This window comes from Ceratotherium simum, chromosome 15, assembly GCF_057802395.1.
Source record: "Ceratotherium simum simum isolate JZ-2026a chromosome 15, ASM5780239v1, whole genome shotgun sequence".
Taxonomy (NCBI): domain Eukaryota; kingdom Metazoa; phylum Chordata; class Mammalia; order Perissodactyla; family Rhinocerotidae; genus Ceratotherium; species Ceratotherium simum.
The window spans coordinates 23,520,912-23,535,679 of NC_141914.1; the positions used below are offsets into that span (position 1 = coordinate 23,520,912).

A 14,768-nucleotide genomic window follows, 5' to 3' on the forward strand; every position below is an offset into this window, starting at 1 on the left:
CCAAACCTCTAGTCACATGGTTGGTTTTCCAGCCACCAGCCCCCATCCTTAGGTGCTCTCCAAAAGTCACATCATTAACATAACAAAAAACATCTCCATCACTCTCAGCATTTAGGATATTCCAAGGATTTCAGTTGCTCTGGGTCAGACACAGGGATGAAGACCAAACATATATTAATCATAAATCACAACATCACAGATAGTATCAAAGCAACCATTAGGAGAAAAAGCAAACCTTTCTTGGGCTTCCTTACACTTATCTTATGGTTGAGGACTGTTTCTCTTTCATTTCCACATGAGAGTTGGGCACTATTTCCTTTTCTATTGATCGGGTCTTAAGTCTGTAAAACACAGAGCCTTAGGCAACGATCAAGATGTTACCAGTTGGTTGGGGAGGTGCAAGCCCAGGTCAGTGAAGGTAAGGACAACAAAAAGAGAAGTGAGGCGAGTATGTGAGGCAATGCAACGCCTGAGTTATCACCCTGGCCACTGCTTCACCAAGAGCCTTGAAAAGACACAGCAGGTCACTCAGCAGCTTTATTTGCTGGGCGTATGAGTTGAAAAGGATGGCAGAAATCATTTCGTTTAACTGCTTTATTTTACAGAGAAGAAAACTCAGTTTTATTTCCTGGGAAAACAACAGACCATGTAAAATACACTCCATTTATACCACATTAAAATGTAGCCTTAGTGGCACCTTGGGCTTCTCCCTCTCCCGCATCCTGTATATCCATTGTCACCAGTCCTGCCTCTCTTCCACTTTGACTCTCACTGCCCAGTTCTTCATCTTCATAGTTCTCTCGCCAGAACGATCAAAATACCCCCTAAGGACTCTCTCTGTCTCCATCCCCCTTCCTCCTCCCGCCTCAAACTACCTTCTGAAAAAGCAGTTCTGACCTCATCACTCCTCTGATAATATGCCTTCAGTGACTCCCTGATGCCTAGAGCAGTGCTTCTCAAACTAGATCTTGTGTCAGCGTCCCTGGAGGGCTCAATAAAACGCAGATTACTAAGACCCACCCCTAGAGTTTCTGACCCAGTAGGTGTGAGGTTGGGCCCAAGAATCTGCGTTTCTAACAAGTTTCCAAGTGATGCTGATGCTAATGGTCTGGGACCATTGGCCTAGAAAATAAAGTTCAAACTCCACATCACGGCCATCAGGGATTTCTCATTCTACTTTACTCACCACGTGTCCCTTCCTTGCCACCAAGCCCCTATAGACCAGTCACACCAAATTACCAGCTCTTCCAAACCACAGTCTATACTTTCATTCTTCTGGCCTTTACTCTGCATGTTCTCTCTCTCTCGATGTCCCTCCACCTCACTTTGCTCTTAGAAATCTCCTACTCATCATTCAAGGTCTTACTCAAATGCGACTAGCTAAAGGAGCTTTCCTCCAATCTTGTCTCCAAATTATGCATCACTTGTTTCCCTGTGTTCCTGATACTTTATACATATTTCTATTAATGCAGATGTGCTATCAAAATCCACTTACCCTGCTTTCCGCCTTGGAGTGGTGCTGGGCGCTGACCTCTATGTACCGCATCAACTCTACTCTCATGCCCTCTGACTGCTGGTTGGGTTCAGCAGTGAGAGGGTCCAGGAAGAGATTGGAGGTTAGGAGGAGAGAGAGGCTGGGGGATTTATTCCCCTTGCTGTCTCCCAAAATCAGCCACAGCTCCTGTGGAATAGCTCTCTCCTATAGGTATGGCTCTTACCAGGCTCAGTACATGACCCCTCCCTTGCCCCTTCAGCCCAGCTGGTAAGGGGAGGGTGGGGCTGCTTCATCATTTCTTACTGATTTCTCTTAACCCTTTGCCCACACCTATCTAGGTAATTCCTTTATGAACTTCTCTTCAATTACCCATTTTGAGTATACCATCTATATCCCGCCAGGACCTTTCATGACACACCAGGTAAATGTGTATTTGTCTATTTTTTGCATCCTTCCCCTTCCTTCCACCCACACCCCAGAGAGAAGGGATCTGTGTCTAATTCATCTTTATAATCTTAATGCATTGCCAGGCATATCAAGGGCCTTCATACAAGTTGGTTGAATTAAATTAAATGTCTTGTCAGGCTAGACCTGATTCCAGCCCTGTCTTAGGGGTCATGAAAAGGCGTCAGTGTATTTCTCTGAAGATGTGTGTGTAGGGAAAGTGGGGTGGGGTAGGGATGGGATGCCCAGGGGAAAGGGGAACTATTATCGATATATATATATTTTTTAATATGCCAGGCACTCTACAGACTTTATGTGATTTAATCTTCATGATAATATGGTGAAGTAGTTATGGCTATGCCCATTGTACAAATGCAATTGACTGAAGTTATACAACCGATGAACTGCAGAGCCCAGGATTTTGACCCACAGTTTGTCTGACAGCAACGTTTCTCTCAGAAGGGAGCCATAATCCTGAGGCAGCTGTTTGCTACCTCAAGACTGAATCCTGTGGTCGAAGCAGTTCACAGAAAAGAAAGCGAAAGAAAAATCTAGGCACGAACCTATTGAGTGGAGCGGGCTGGCAGTGGGGGCAGAGGTGCGGAGCTGAGGATGGCTGCGCGCCGCCCGCCGCTACTGGTCTGAGAGCCCTGGAGCCCTGGGGCCCCGACCCCCGAAGAAGTCAGCAGCGAGTTGCAGGTGGACCTCCAGAGCCCGAAGAGATCGGGAGGCCGGGAGCGTGAAGTCCGCCCGCTGCCTGGCGCTCTTCCTCCAGCAGGATGGTGAGGGGCGCCAGGGGCGGGGTGAGGAGGGGCGGCAGGAGGCCCTCCCGGAGCCGGGCGCACGTGCGACGCTGCAGCTGGGGCGGCCCGGGGACCCCACGTCTCTCCGAACGCGTTCTTCTCGGGAGGCGCTTACCACCCTGATTGTCCCGGAAGGGAGCAGAGTGCCAGGCGTCTTTGTCCACAGGACTTTTGGGCTCTTTCCCCTCACATTCTAAAAGTTGCTTGTAAAGTAGGGAGATTAGTCCTTTACCTGTGATACGTTATAAATATTTCCTTTCGGTTTGTTATTTGTCTTTGGAGTTTGCTTATGGTGGCTTTTTTTCCCCCATGCAAACGTTTTTTATTTTTATGTAGTAAAATTTACCAATCTTTTATTTTATTGCATCTGGACTTCTATTTATGTTTTAAAAGTTTTCCCCTCCACCTAGGTTATAGTCACCCATGCTTTTTTTGGTAATGCTTTATTTTTAACATTTAGGTCTCTGATACATTTGGAGTTTATTCTTGTGTTCAGTCTGAGGAATGGGTCTAATTCTATCTTTTTTTCCAAATGGGTATCCACGTTTTTATCTCTGTAATACTTAATAAATCCCAACACCATTTATTAGGATTATCACTGCCCTAGTAACTTGAGATACCACATTTGTCAAATACTAGATTTTTATATGTAGTTTGGCTATTTCTGGAACTTCTGTTCTATTCCATTGACCTGTTTGTTCATCTGTTTTAGAGGGACTTTGTCATTTGTTTTCAAGTCAGGGCTAGTCCCCCGACAAAGCTCTTCCTTCTCAGTGTTTTCCTAGCCATTCCTGTGTGCTTATCTTTCCTTATGAACTCTGGGATTGACTTCTGATTTATGATGCGTGTCAAAAAAAGCTCATTGGGATTTTTATTGGGATTGCATTAAACTTATAAATTAAATTACAGAGAGCTGACGTCTTGAGATGATGTTGAGATGTTCTAACCAAGAACAAAGGATGCCGTTTCATTTGTTCAAGTCTACTTTTGTGTCTTTAAGGAGTGTTTATAGTTTTCTTACATAGAACATTTCTTGTTAAGTTTGTTTCTAAATATTTTGTCTTTTTTCTTGCTGTTGTAAGTGAGGTTTTCTTATTCACTAAATCTTCTAATTATCTGTGTATATGAATGCTGTTGACTTTTCCTTTCATTTTTAAAATTAAAGTATAATGTACATACAGCAAATCCAAACTTCTTAGTGTATAGTTCTGTGAGTTTTGACAAATGTATACAACTGTGTAACAACCATAAGATACAACAATATAAAAGAGTTTCATCAACCCCCTAAATTCCCACCAGTCCCTTTGTGATCAACCTCTTCACTCAAGGTGAGCCCCTGGCCAACACCAGGCAGATTTTGGTCTGCTGTTCTGTTGTTTTTGCATGGAGTATTCTATCAGTGTCACTTAGGTCAAGTTGTTGATAGTGTTGTTTGAGTCTTTATATCCTTCTGGTTTTTCTTTTTTTTTTTTTTTTTAATTTTCTTCCTTCCTTGCTTCCTTGCTTCCTTGCTTCCTTCCTTCCTTTCGCTCTCGCTCTCTCTCCCTCCCTCCCTCCCTCTCTCTCTCCTCTCTCTCTCCTCTCTCTCTCTCTTTCTTTCTTGTGAGGAAGATCAGCCCTGAGCTAACATCCATGCTAATCCTCCTCTTTTTGCTGAGGAAGACTGGCTCTGAGCTAACATCTATTGCCAATCCTCCTCCTTCCCCCCCCACCCAAAGCCCCAGTAGATAGTTGTATGTCATAGCTGCACATCCTTCTAGTTGCTGTATGTGGGACGCGGCCTCAGCATGGCCGGAGAAGTGGTGCGTCGGTGCGCGCCCGGGATCCGAACCCCGGCCGTCAGTATTGGAGCGCCCGCACTTAACCGCTAAGCCACCGGGCCGGCCCAGAAATGACATTTTATCTCTGGTAATGCTTGCACTGAAATCTACCAGCCTTCTTTCTTTTTCTTTTTAATTTTTAAAAATTGTGATAAAATACACATAACAAATTTTACCATCTTAACGATTTTTAAGTGTATAGTTTAGTTGTGTTATGTATATTCACATTGTTGTGCGGCCAATCTCCAGAACTTTTCATCTCACAAAACTGAAACAGTAGTTGTCTTTTTGTGACTGGCTTACTTCACTTAGCTTAATGTCTTCAAGGTTCAGCCATGTTGTAGCATGTATCAGAATTTCCTTCCTTTTTAAGGCTGAATAATATTCCATTGTGTGTATATACCACATTTTCTTTATCCGTTTACCCATCAGTGGACACTTGGGTTCCTTCTATCTTATGGCTACTGTGAATAATGTTGCAAGGTACATAGGTGTACAAATATCTCTTCAAGGTGCTGCTTTCAATTCTTTTGGATATATGCCCAGAAGTGGGATTGATGGGTCATATGGTAATCCTATTTTTCATTTTTTGAGTAACTGCAATATTGTTTTTTTGTAGCAGCTGCGTCATTTTACATTCCCACCAACAGGAAACAAGGGTTTCAATTTCTCCACGTCTTCACCAACAGTTGTTATTTTCTTTCTTTCGTTCTTTCCTTCATTCTTTCTTTTCTGCCTACTTTCCTTCCTTCCTTTCTTTCTTTGTTCCTTCCTTCCTTCCATCCTTCCTTCCTTTCTTCCTTTCTTCCTTCCTTCCTTCCTTCCTTCTTTCCTTCCATCCTAGTGCATGTTTAGTGATATCTCAGTGTGGTTTTGATTTGCATTTCCCTACTGATTAGAGATGTTGATCATCTTTTCATCTGCTTATTGGCTGTTTGAGTATCTTTGCAGAAATGTCTATACAAGTCCTTTGCTCATATTTTAATCAGGTTGTTTTGTTTTTGTTGCTGTTGTTGAGTTGTAGGAGTTCTTTATATATTCTGAATTTTAACCTGTTATCGGATATATGATTCGAAAATATTTTCTCACATTCTGTAGGTTGCCCTTTTACTCTATTGTTTCCTTGCTAATCAGAAGTTTTAAAGTTTATGTAGTCTAGTCCTACTTGTCTATTCTTGTTTTTGTTGCATATGCTTTTGGTGTCATATGCAATAAATCATTGCCAAATTCAATGGCATGAAGCTTTTTCTTTCGTTCCATTAGTCTATATGTCTGTCTTTATGCCAGTACCATATTGTTTTGATTACTGTAGCTTTGTAATATGTTTTTAAATAAGGAAGTGTAAGGCCTCCAGCTTTGTTTTTCTTTGTCAAGGTTGTTTTGGCTTTTATTTATTGGTGCTTTTATTTATTTTACTTTAATTATTTTGTGATTAAAAGAGATTTTAAAAATAAGGAAAACATTATTTTAGGTTTACTCATATATTCACTATTTTCATCTGGCATCATTTTCCTTCTGAAAAACTTCATTTAACATTTCTTATAGTGCAGGTTTTCTGGTGATGAGTTTTTTCAGCTTTTGTATGTCTGAAAAGGTTTTTATTTTACATTTATTTTTGAAAGATGTTTTCTAAGTTGACAGTTAAAGATATTTCTCTACTGTCTTCTGGCTTGCATTATTTCTGACAAGATGTCTGCTGTCATTCTTATCTTTGTCCTTCTGTGTATAACTCTTTTTTCTCTGACTATTCTTAAGATTTTTTCTTTATCACTGGTTTTAAGCAACTTATGGTGTGTCCAGGTGTAGTATTCTTCGTGTCTATTGTGCTTGGAGTTCATTGTGCATCTTGGATCTGTGGGAATACAGTTTTCATCAAATTTGAAAAAAGTTTTAGCCATTACTTCTTCAAATATTTTCTTCTATCCCCCTCTCTCACTCTTTCATTCATGTATAATGAATTACTTGAACTTGAATCACTTGAACAAGTGAGTAGTGAACTTACTCACTTGAAGTTCTCCCACAGCTCGCTGATTCTCTGCTCATTATTTTTTCAGTCTTTTTTCTCTCTGTCTTTCATTTTGTATAGTTACTATTGCTATGTCTTAAAGTCAATTAATCTTTTCTTTCTACAGTATATAAGTATCTTTTTAATCCCATTCAGTGTATTTTTCACCTCAAACATTGTATTTTTCCTCTCTAGAAGTTTGATTTGGTTTTCCTTTATATTGTGTCTGCTAATACACTCTTGTTTTCCTCTACCTTCCTGATAGTATGCAATATTGTTATACTAATTGTTTTAATATCCTTGTCTACTAATTCTATCATCTGCATCATTTCTGGGTTAGTTTAAATTTATTTATTTTTCTCTGTATTATGCATCATATATTGCTGCTTCTTTGCATGCCTGGTAATTTTTGATTGGATGCCAAACATACGAATTGTGCCTTATTGAGTCCTGGACATTCTTGTACCTTAAAAAATATTTTTGAGATTTTGACTGGGTCACAGTTAAGTTATTTGAAAACAGTTAGATCCTTTTGAGGCTTACTTTTAAGCTTTGTTAGCCAGGAGTAGAGTAGCTTTTAATCTATGGCTAATTTTTCCATTACTGAGGCAAAACACTTCTGAATACTTTACCCTATGCCATAAGAATTGTGAGATTTTCTACTGTGGCTGTTGAGAGCAGGCACTCTTTCTAGCCCTTTTGGAGCTAAAGATTTCAGGGAGATCCTCTGTAGACCTCTGGAGCTCCTTGTGCATCTCTCTCCTCTCCAATATTCTGACTTACAATTTCTAGTCATTTTAGCCTCCTCAGAGTCCCAAGTCTGTCTCCTCAATTCAGTGAGGCTACCAGGCTTCTTTTGGGTTTCTTTTCCTGCACTGTGGCTTGGAACCTCTCTCTGTGTGGTAAGCCTGGAAGGGAGCAATTGTAGGGCTCACTTCATTTGATCACTGCCATGTTTCCTGTTTCCAAACATCTGAAAAACCATTGCCTCATATCTTTTATCCAGTTTTTAAATTGTTTAAGGTGGGATAGTAAATCTGTTACTCCGTATTGGCCTAATCGAAAGTCCTAGAGCTATTGATCTTCACGTGCTCATTTTATGTCTTGCTACCAGCTGAATGTTTTTAATGTTTGATTTTTATCATTTAATTTAGGGTTTTCCAAATAGACATCATGTCACCTTCAGATGAAGATAGTTGTATTTCATCTTTTTCTATTCTATGCTCTTATTTTTGGTCAAATCTAATTGCATTAGTTAGTACCTTCAGAACAATGTTAAATAGTATTGTAGGTAGCCACCATACTTGTCTTGTTCCTGACCTTGATGGGAATGCCTGCAGGGTTTCCCTAAGTAAGATGCTGACTTTAGGATTGACGTATATATATTTTACTATTTTAAGGGAATATGCGTCCATTTCTATTTTTTCAAGAGATTTTGTTAGGAATGTGTGTTAATTTTGTCCATTGCATTTTCAGCATCTATGGAGATACTCATATTGTTTTTCTCAGACCTATTAATATGGTGAATTATATTAATAGATTTTCTAACTTTGGCCTATCCTTGATTTGCTTGATTTTCATGTAACTCATATTCTAGTGCATTAAACATTGATAGTTCTAAAGCTCCCTTTGGCATGCTGAATTCAACTTTTCATGAATCGTCTGATGGAAGACTATTTTGATTAGTTACATGGAAGCAATAACTTGCCATCTCCTTTTCCTTTTCTGGAACTTTAGACAATTTACTGCCCTGGCTGAGGAGAGGGCCCTGTGTTCTATTGTATTAATTTATCAAACTACATTTCTTGAGTATCTGCTATGTTGTAGATATCTTTTTATTTTTATTATTGTTTTAGTATTTTATGTGAATCCATTTAAATTGCTACCTGTAGATCTTCTATTTTGCTTCATTAGTTGAAAAATTTTCACCTTAGTACAATTAGTTAAATAAATATAGAACTTTTATTCTACCACGTTTCGAGTATTTAAAGTTAACATTTCTAACCCATCAGGGGTTAATGCTGTTGTGGTTAGGTGTTAATTATGAGGTATGAATTGATATCTAATTTTCTTCATAGTGAAGACCAACTTTCCCAAGAATATTTATTAAATTATGATTCGTGTTTCCAGTCCCTTAGTCCCCTTAACTTCATATATTAAACTTTTTGATAGATTAAGGCTTATTTCTGGAATTTCTATTGTACTTCTTGTCATATTATCTATTCTTAATTTAGAACTATTTAGTTTTATAATTATTAAAGTTTTATATTTATAATTACCCATTTTTTTAATAGACTTTATTTTTTAGAGTAGTTTTAGGTTCACAGCACAACCGAACAAAGGACACAGAGTTCCCATATACCACCCCCGACACACAATTGTAGCTCTATTAATTTATGTCAGTGGATGAGGCCCCTCATTTCATGTCATGTTTGTTGCTTTTTTTTCCTGTGATTTGGTGAGTAAATCTGACTTTACAAAGTATAATAATTAACTTTACATAATCGTTTAGCCAAAGAATTACTATTTTCTTTTTTATTAAGGCAATGAGTGAAATCTATTTTCTTCCAAAGTATTTAGAACATCAGAAAGTAATATAATGGCCAAAACCTTTCAATCTCAAATCAGATATAAAAACTAACATCTCAAGTGTTTCTGTCTCCCTAAAAATTGCTAAGTCGGAAGACCCCAGTATAAAAGTAATACTTTTCAGAAGAGTGGGTGAAATGGATGAGATGGAAGTGGATGAAATAGATGAATTTTCAAAAAACTCTTCATAAGCCTCCTTTTTGGTTGCATTTTGCAATATCCAAGACGCTATGACTGAGAATGTGCTATCCTTGCTTGTGGAGTCGATTAGTGGCCTGTCAGAAGCCAGTGGTGACTTCGGGGTGGAAGTGATACCCAATATTAAAGTTGCTGTCATCATGTTTCTCAAAATATTGGTAAGACAGACAATAGCTTTTAACCCTTCATTTGCAAATTGTGGTTGTATCCTACTTTGAGATTCCAGGCATCCCTCAATGGGTTTTCTTTAAAAGTTGTGCTCTTTCTAACTCCCAGTAAGAGATTTGTGAGGGAATATATGTATTATTACTCCTCGTACTACTAATAGCTAACATTTATCAAGTGCTTGCTCTATGTCAAGTACTGTGCTGAGGTTTTACTTACTTTATCTCATAACATATAGCACCATGACATAGGTACTACTATCATCTCCATTTTACAGTTGGAGAAATCAGGGCTTAGAGAGGATTAAATGACTTGCTCACAGTCACACAGCTAGTAAGTATTTGAGTCAGAATTCCAAATTAGACATCCTGACTTCTGAGTGTATTTTCTTAACCACTGTGTATGTGCCCTCAAATTTCCAGTAAGCTTTAATAGTTATAGAACTTTATTTTTATGATAATGACATGTCCAAATGGAAACCAGGATATGGTGAAGTTAGTGGGGTTAACGAAGTGAAATTAGATTTAGGAAACAATATTGTATTACAATCATTGTGACCATTATCAGCTTACAAAGTGGCTGCACATATTTGATTTCATTTGGAGAGGTAACTGTTGATCCATGTTCCCCAAATGATCTCAAATGGAGGTCACTGTTGAAGACAGCTGTGCATTCAGGGTAGGCAATGTGGGAGAGGTAGAAGTTGACACTGAAATATAACTTTATGTAGAAATTTAGCATCTAATTTTTAATTCTTAGTTATAGCCTCTAAATCCAATTACTTTTTAAAATCTGTTTTCTTCTCGTATGAAATGAAGTTACAGTACCGATAAACTGGTTTTTATTTGTAGATGTCAGGACATTTGTTAATGTTTGTGACAGACACCACAGAGTCCAGCAATTTCAGATTTTTCCAAGACTTCTGGAACTGACAAGAACCATTAGGGTTGAAAATCTGCCACCTCATATTGATAGTAATTACATAACAATTGTCTTTGGAAACCCTCAAAATGGAGGAGAAGGAGTAACCAATGTCCAATATTTCCCGGAGGAGAGTTCAGCCCCAGTTGAGTTTTCTGACTACAAAGGTGATTAATTTCTCTTCTTTCTTGCTGTTTAAGGTTATTATTAACCATTTCATGCATGAGTGACGTTAGATTAGGGGCCACACAGGTGATTAGAAAATCCATCAAAGCCACCACATTCTCACTGGGATATGCTGTGAATTAACTCAAGGCTTTGAACAGGTCTCTGTGGAGATCTAGCTCAAAGAATTCCTTTTTTAGCAGTAACAAAACAACAAAAAACTTCCTTTGACCCCCAATTTCCCTGTAGCTACTGCTTCATTTCTTTCCTTCCCTCTGCAACAAAAATTTCTCAGTCGAGTTTGTTATTATTCATCTCCATTTCCTCTCCTCTCATTCTCTCTTAAATCTATTCCAGACAGACTTTTACCCCCACCATTCCACAAAAACTACTCTTGTCAAGGTCGCCAATGACCTCCATGTTGCTAAATTCAATAACCACTTTTCACTCCTCATTTTACTTGATCTCTTAGCACCATTGGACTCACCTGATCGCTCCCTCCTCCTGGATGCACTTTCTTCACTTGCTGCTAGGATCCTGTGCTTTGGGTTCTTTTCCTACCTCACCAGTGACTGTTCATTCTCCTTCTTCTTTCCTCATTCACCTTGTTTCCCTCAATTCTTAATGTAGGACTCAGTTCTTTTCTCCTCTTTGTCTGCACTCAGTTCCTTGGAGATCTAATGACTTTAAATACTGTCTGGGTACCCATGACTCCCAAGTCTATCCCCAGTCAAGAGTCTCTCATGAACTCCAATGTCTATACTCACTGCCTAGTAGACTTCTTCACTTGGTTGTCTAAAAGCATATGACACAAACATAACATGTCCAAAACACAATTCCCCGTCCTCGTCACCACACTCCACCAACCCGCATTATCCGCAGGCTTTCCCATCTCAGTTGATAGCAACCCCATCCTCCTGGTTGCTCAGGCCAAAACCTGGGAGTCATCTGGACTCCTGTCTTTCTCTCATATCCTATATCCAGTCCTTTAGGAAATCCTGTTCACTCTACCTTCAAGAGGTATTCAGAATCTGATCATTTCTCAAAGTGCATATTAGGAATTTAGAAAATTGAATAAGCAATTTTAAAGACAGTGACAATGTCCTGAGGATTTATGCCACAAAGTAGTCTATATTTTGGATAATATGACCAAATAAATGTCATTTTTTAATGGTCATACTTCACCTGCACATCCTCTCCCAAAATCCTTAAGAAGAGGTGGTGAAACCAAACAGTATCCGTGAAATTATAGGTGCAGATAGAAGACTAGAGGGGAGAATGAGTGAAGTCAGCAGGAGAGAAGCAGATATTAGGCTCTTCCTCATGTAGCTTCAATGGAAACCAGTCAGTCAGGAAAGCCAAAAATTGAGAGGCTATCTAGAAAGAAAAGGAGTTTAACTTTCAGTAGTGGTTTAACAAGGTAATAGTCTTAGTACTAGATTGAAATAATATCTGATTCTTAACATAGCAATGAATTGATAGCACTGGACATTTTTAATTGGTACTTTGTGAGAAGACAAACGTTTAGGACTGATATCCCTCACTTAGCAGGCTTCTACATTTAAAACTGTATAATTCTTAGGACTAATACCAACCTCCCAAACTTGCAGAAGTTGAAGGCCCCATCTCTCCCACATACTTGTCACCTAGCCCTTAATGCTGCTGTTGACATCTGGAGAGCCTTTTTTTTTTTTTTTTAAACAGATTGTCATGGTTATACACTGGTAAGTGGTTAGTGTTTAAGCACATTCAATGTTTCTGGAGATAACATGTGCAAGTTGGGTCGGCTCAGAGCCTCAGTCTGCACTCCAGCAATTAGTGAACTAATGAAACCAATCAGAGAGGCAGAGTGATATAAAGAACAGTGCAGCATTTTGTAAACCTTTTTTTTTAAACACCATGCACCATAAAAATATATTTATATTATATCCCACCCCATACCTTATATGAAAATGAAAGTGTTTGTTGCAATTTGAGGAAAAAAATTTTGTTGCAACATATGTGTTTCTCATGAAGGAACTGATGCACTCTATTTTCTATTCTATTCCAACATGTATATGTATATTTATAAATGTTTTTTAAAGAGTCTTAAAATTCATATCCCTGACATAGTGGTTAGAGGTTGCCTTTCAGCGATGACTTTTCCAGAAAGGATTAGGGGCTAGGGGTTTTATTCTTATCCCCACTATCTCCATCAGCCTACCTCTTCAAGTCATCTCAAAGAAGTATACAATCTGTAGTAGTTTTCTGTTGCTGCACACCAAATTACCCCACAACTTAGTGGCTTTACATAACAAACATTTGTTATCGTACAGTCTTGTGGGTCAGGAATTTGGGAGCAGCTTAGCTGGGTGATTCTGGCTCAGGATCTCTCATGAGGTTGCTCTCAAGGTGTTGGTTGAGGCTGCGTCATCAGAAGGCTTGACAGGGACTGGAGAGTCTGCTTCTAAGCTCACTCACATGGCTGCTGCCAGAGACCTCAGTTCCTTGCTATGAGGGCCCCTCCACAGGGCTGTTCATAACATGGCAGCTGACTTTCCCCAGGTGAGTTATCTGAGGAGGGGAAGGGAGGGAAACTGCAGTGCCTTTTGTAACCCAGCCTCAGAGGTGACATAGCATAACTTCTGCCATCTTCTGTTGGTCACACAGACCAACCTTGATACAATCTGGAAGGAGACTATACAAAGGCATGGTTACCAGGAGGTAAGGATCATTGGGCACCATCTTACACAGTGAAGAAAATATAGCTTCAAGACAAGCTCCCTTCATCACCCACTCCTTCTAGCTGGATTGTCACACCTAAGCCCTCTATATAGAAATTCTAGAGCACCACTGACCTTTATAGTCTTAAAGGTATATATTCAAAATCTTCTGGAATATACTAGCTGGATAACAATGGCAAAGTTACTTTCTGATTCTCTGTTTCTTCATTTAAAAAGTGAAGATAAAACCTATCTCACAGGGTCTTTGTCAAGATTAAATTAAATGGGATAATATTTGTAAAATATCTGACACATAAAGGTATTCAATAAATAAAGCTGTTACAATTATCAAATTAGGAAAAAATGGGAAACAATTCACTAATTTGATGAGAAATAATAGATGTGAATTGTGCTTTAGATAGCTATATGTCTCAGCAGATACATGGGTAAAGTGCCATTATTAAATGATGTTTAAATAGTTCAATGTCCCTCATTTTGATATTGTTATCACGGCTGACATAAGAGTACTGGAATAAACTATTTCTACTGCGTAAAATGTATTTGAAAATAGGCTAGTGAATTCAATTAAGAAAAATATGCCGCCCCCCCCCCCAAAAAAAGGCAAAACAATTACCTCAGAAGTAAAATCAGACACTAAGTGATGGTCCATCTTCAGCTTGCCTGGGAACTCACTGTCTCATTGACCCATTCCACCTTAGGACAGTTCTAATTATTTAAAAAAATTTAGCATTATATTAAGCTCAAATACGTTTTACTGTAGTTGTACCTGTTAGTCCTTGTTCTTCCTTTTAGAGGTGTAGAAATAAATCCTTCATAAGATAGCCCTTCAGTGCTTCCTTGGGCAGCACATATACTAAAATTGGAACGACGCAGGGAAGATTAGCATGGCCTCTGTGCAAGGACGACATGCACATTTGTGAAGCATTCCATATTTTTATCACAAGAAAAAAAATTTTGTAACTATGTGTGGTGATAGATGTTATCTAAACTTATTGTGGTGATCACTTCACAATATATACAAATATTGAATCATTATGTTGTACACCTGAAACTGATATAGTGTTATTTGTCAATTATACCCCAATAAAAAAAGAAGACAAAAAATTGGAGAGTGAAAAAATAATGAAGGAGTTACAAAAATGGCATGCAGTGGTCAAGATCCAAAGGAACAACAAAAGGCCTGTCGACATTCAGTTAAGCAGACAGATCTGGGCCTCAGTGAAACCAAAGTTGCCTCTGCTGGTTTAACAACACCAGCTCATGTTTTGGATCGCCACCTATCACCAGATTGATGATGATCACATCTAGAACAAAATCTGAAGATAAAAGCGATTTTTAGCTTGGAAAAACTGAGCCAGCTCTGTAGGAGATTTATAGTTAAATAATACTAATACAAAGATCAAACTTGCCCCAACCGAACCGGATATCTGTCCCACAGGC

The 14,768-nt window shown here is 38.8% G+C and overlaps 1 protein-coding gene and 1 non-coding gene across 3 annotated transcripts in view; both read left to right on the plus strand.

The window, feature by feature from the left end:
• The first annotated feature begins 2,520 nt into the window (after positions 1–2,520).
• The window catches only part of LOC101398544 (protein mono-ADP-ribosyltransferase PARP15-like), a 48,437-nt gene continuing 36,189 nt past the window's right edge, over positions 2,521–14,768 (plus strand). Inside the window, exon 1 of one of the 2 annotated variants that reach the window (XM_087439699.1) lies at positions 2,521–2,721. In XM_087439699.1, coding sequence (XP_087295825.1) covers positions 2,719–2,721 — 3 coding nt within the window. In that variant the 5' untranslated portion in view covers positions 2,521–2,718. Of the gene's footprint in view, positions 2,722–10,382; positions 10,608–14,768 lie in introns of those variants that run through there. The other variant, XM_087439701.1, reaches the window with a different exon arrangement.
• On the plus strand, positions 14,158–14,264 carry LOC147915134 (U6 spliceosomal RNA). Its single transcript, XR_015554553.1, has one exon. It is a non-coding gene; the product is annotated as a U6 spliceosomal RNA (small nuclear RNA).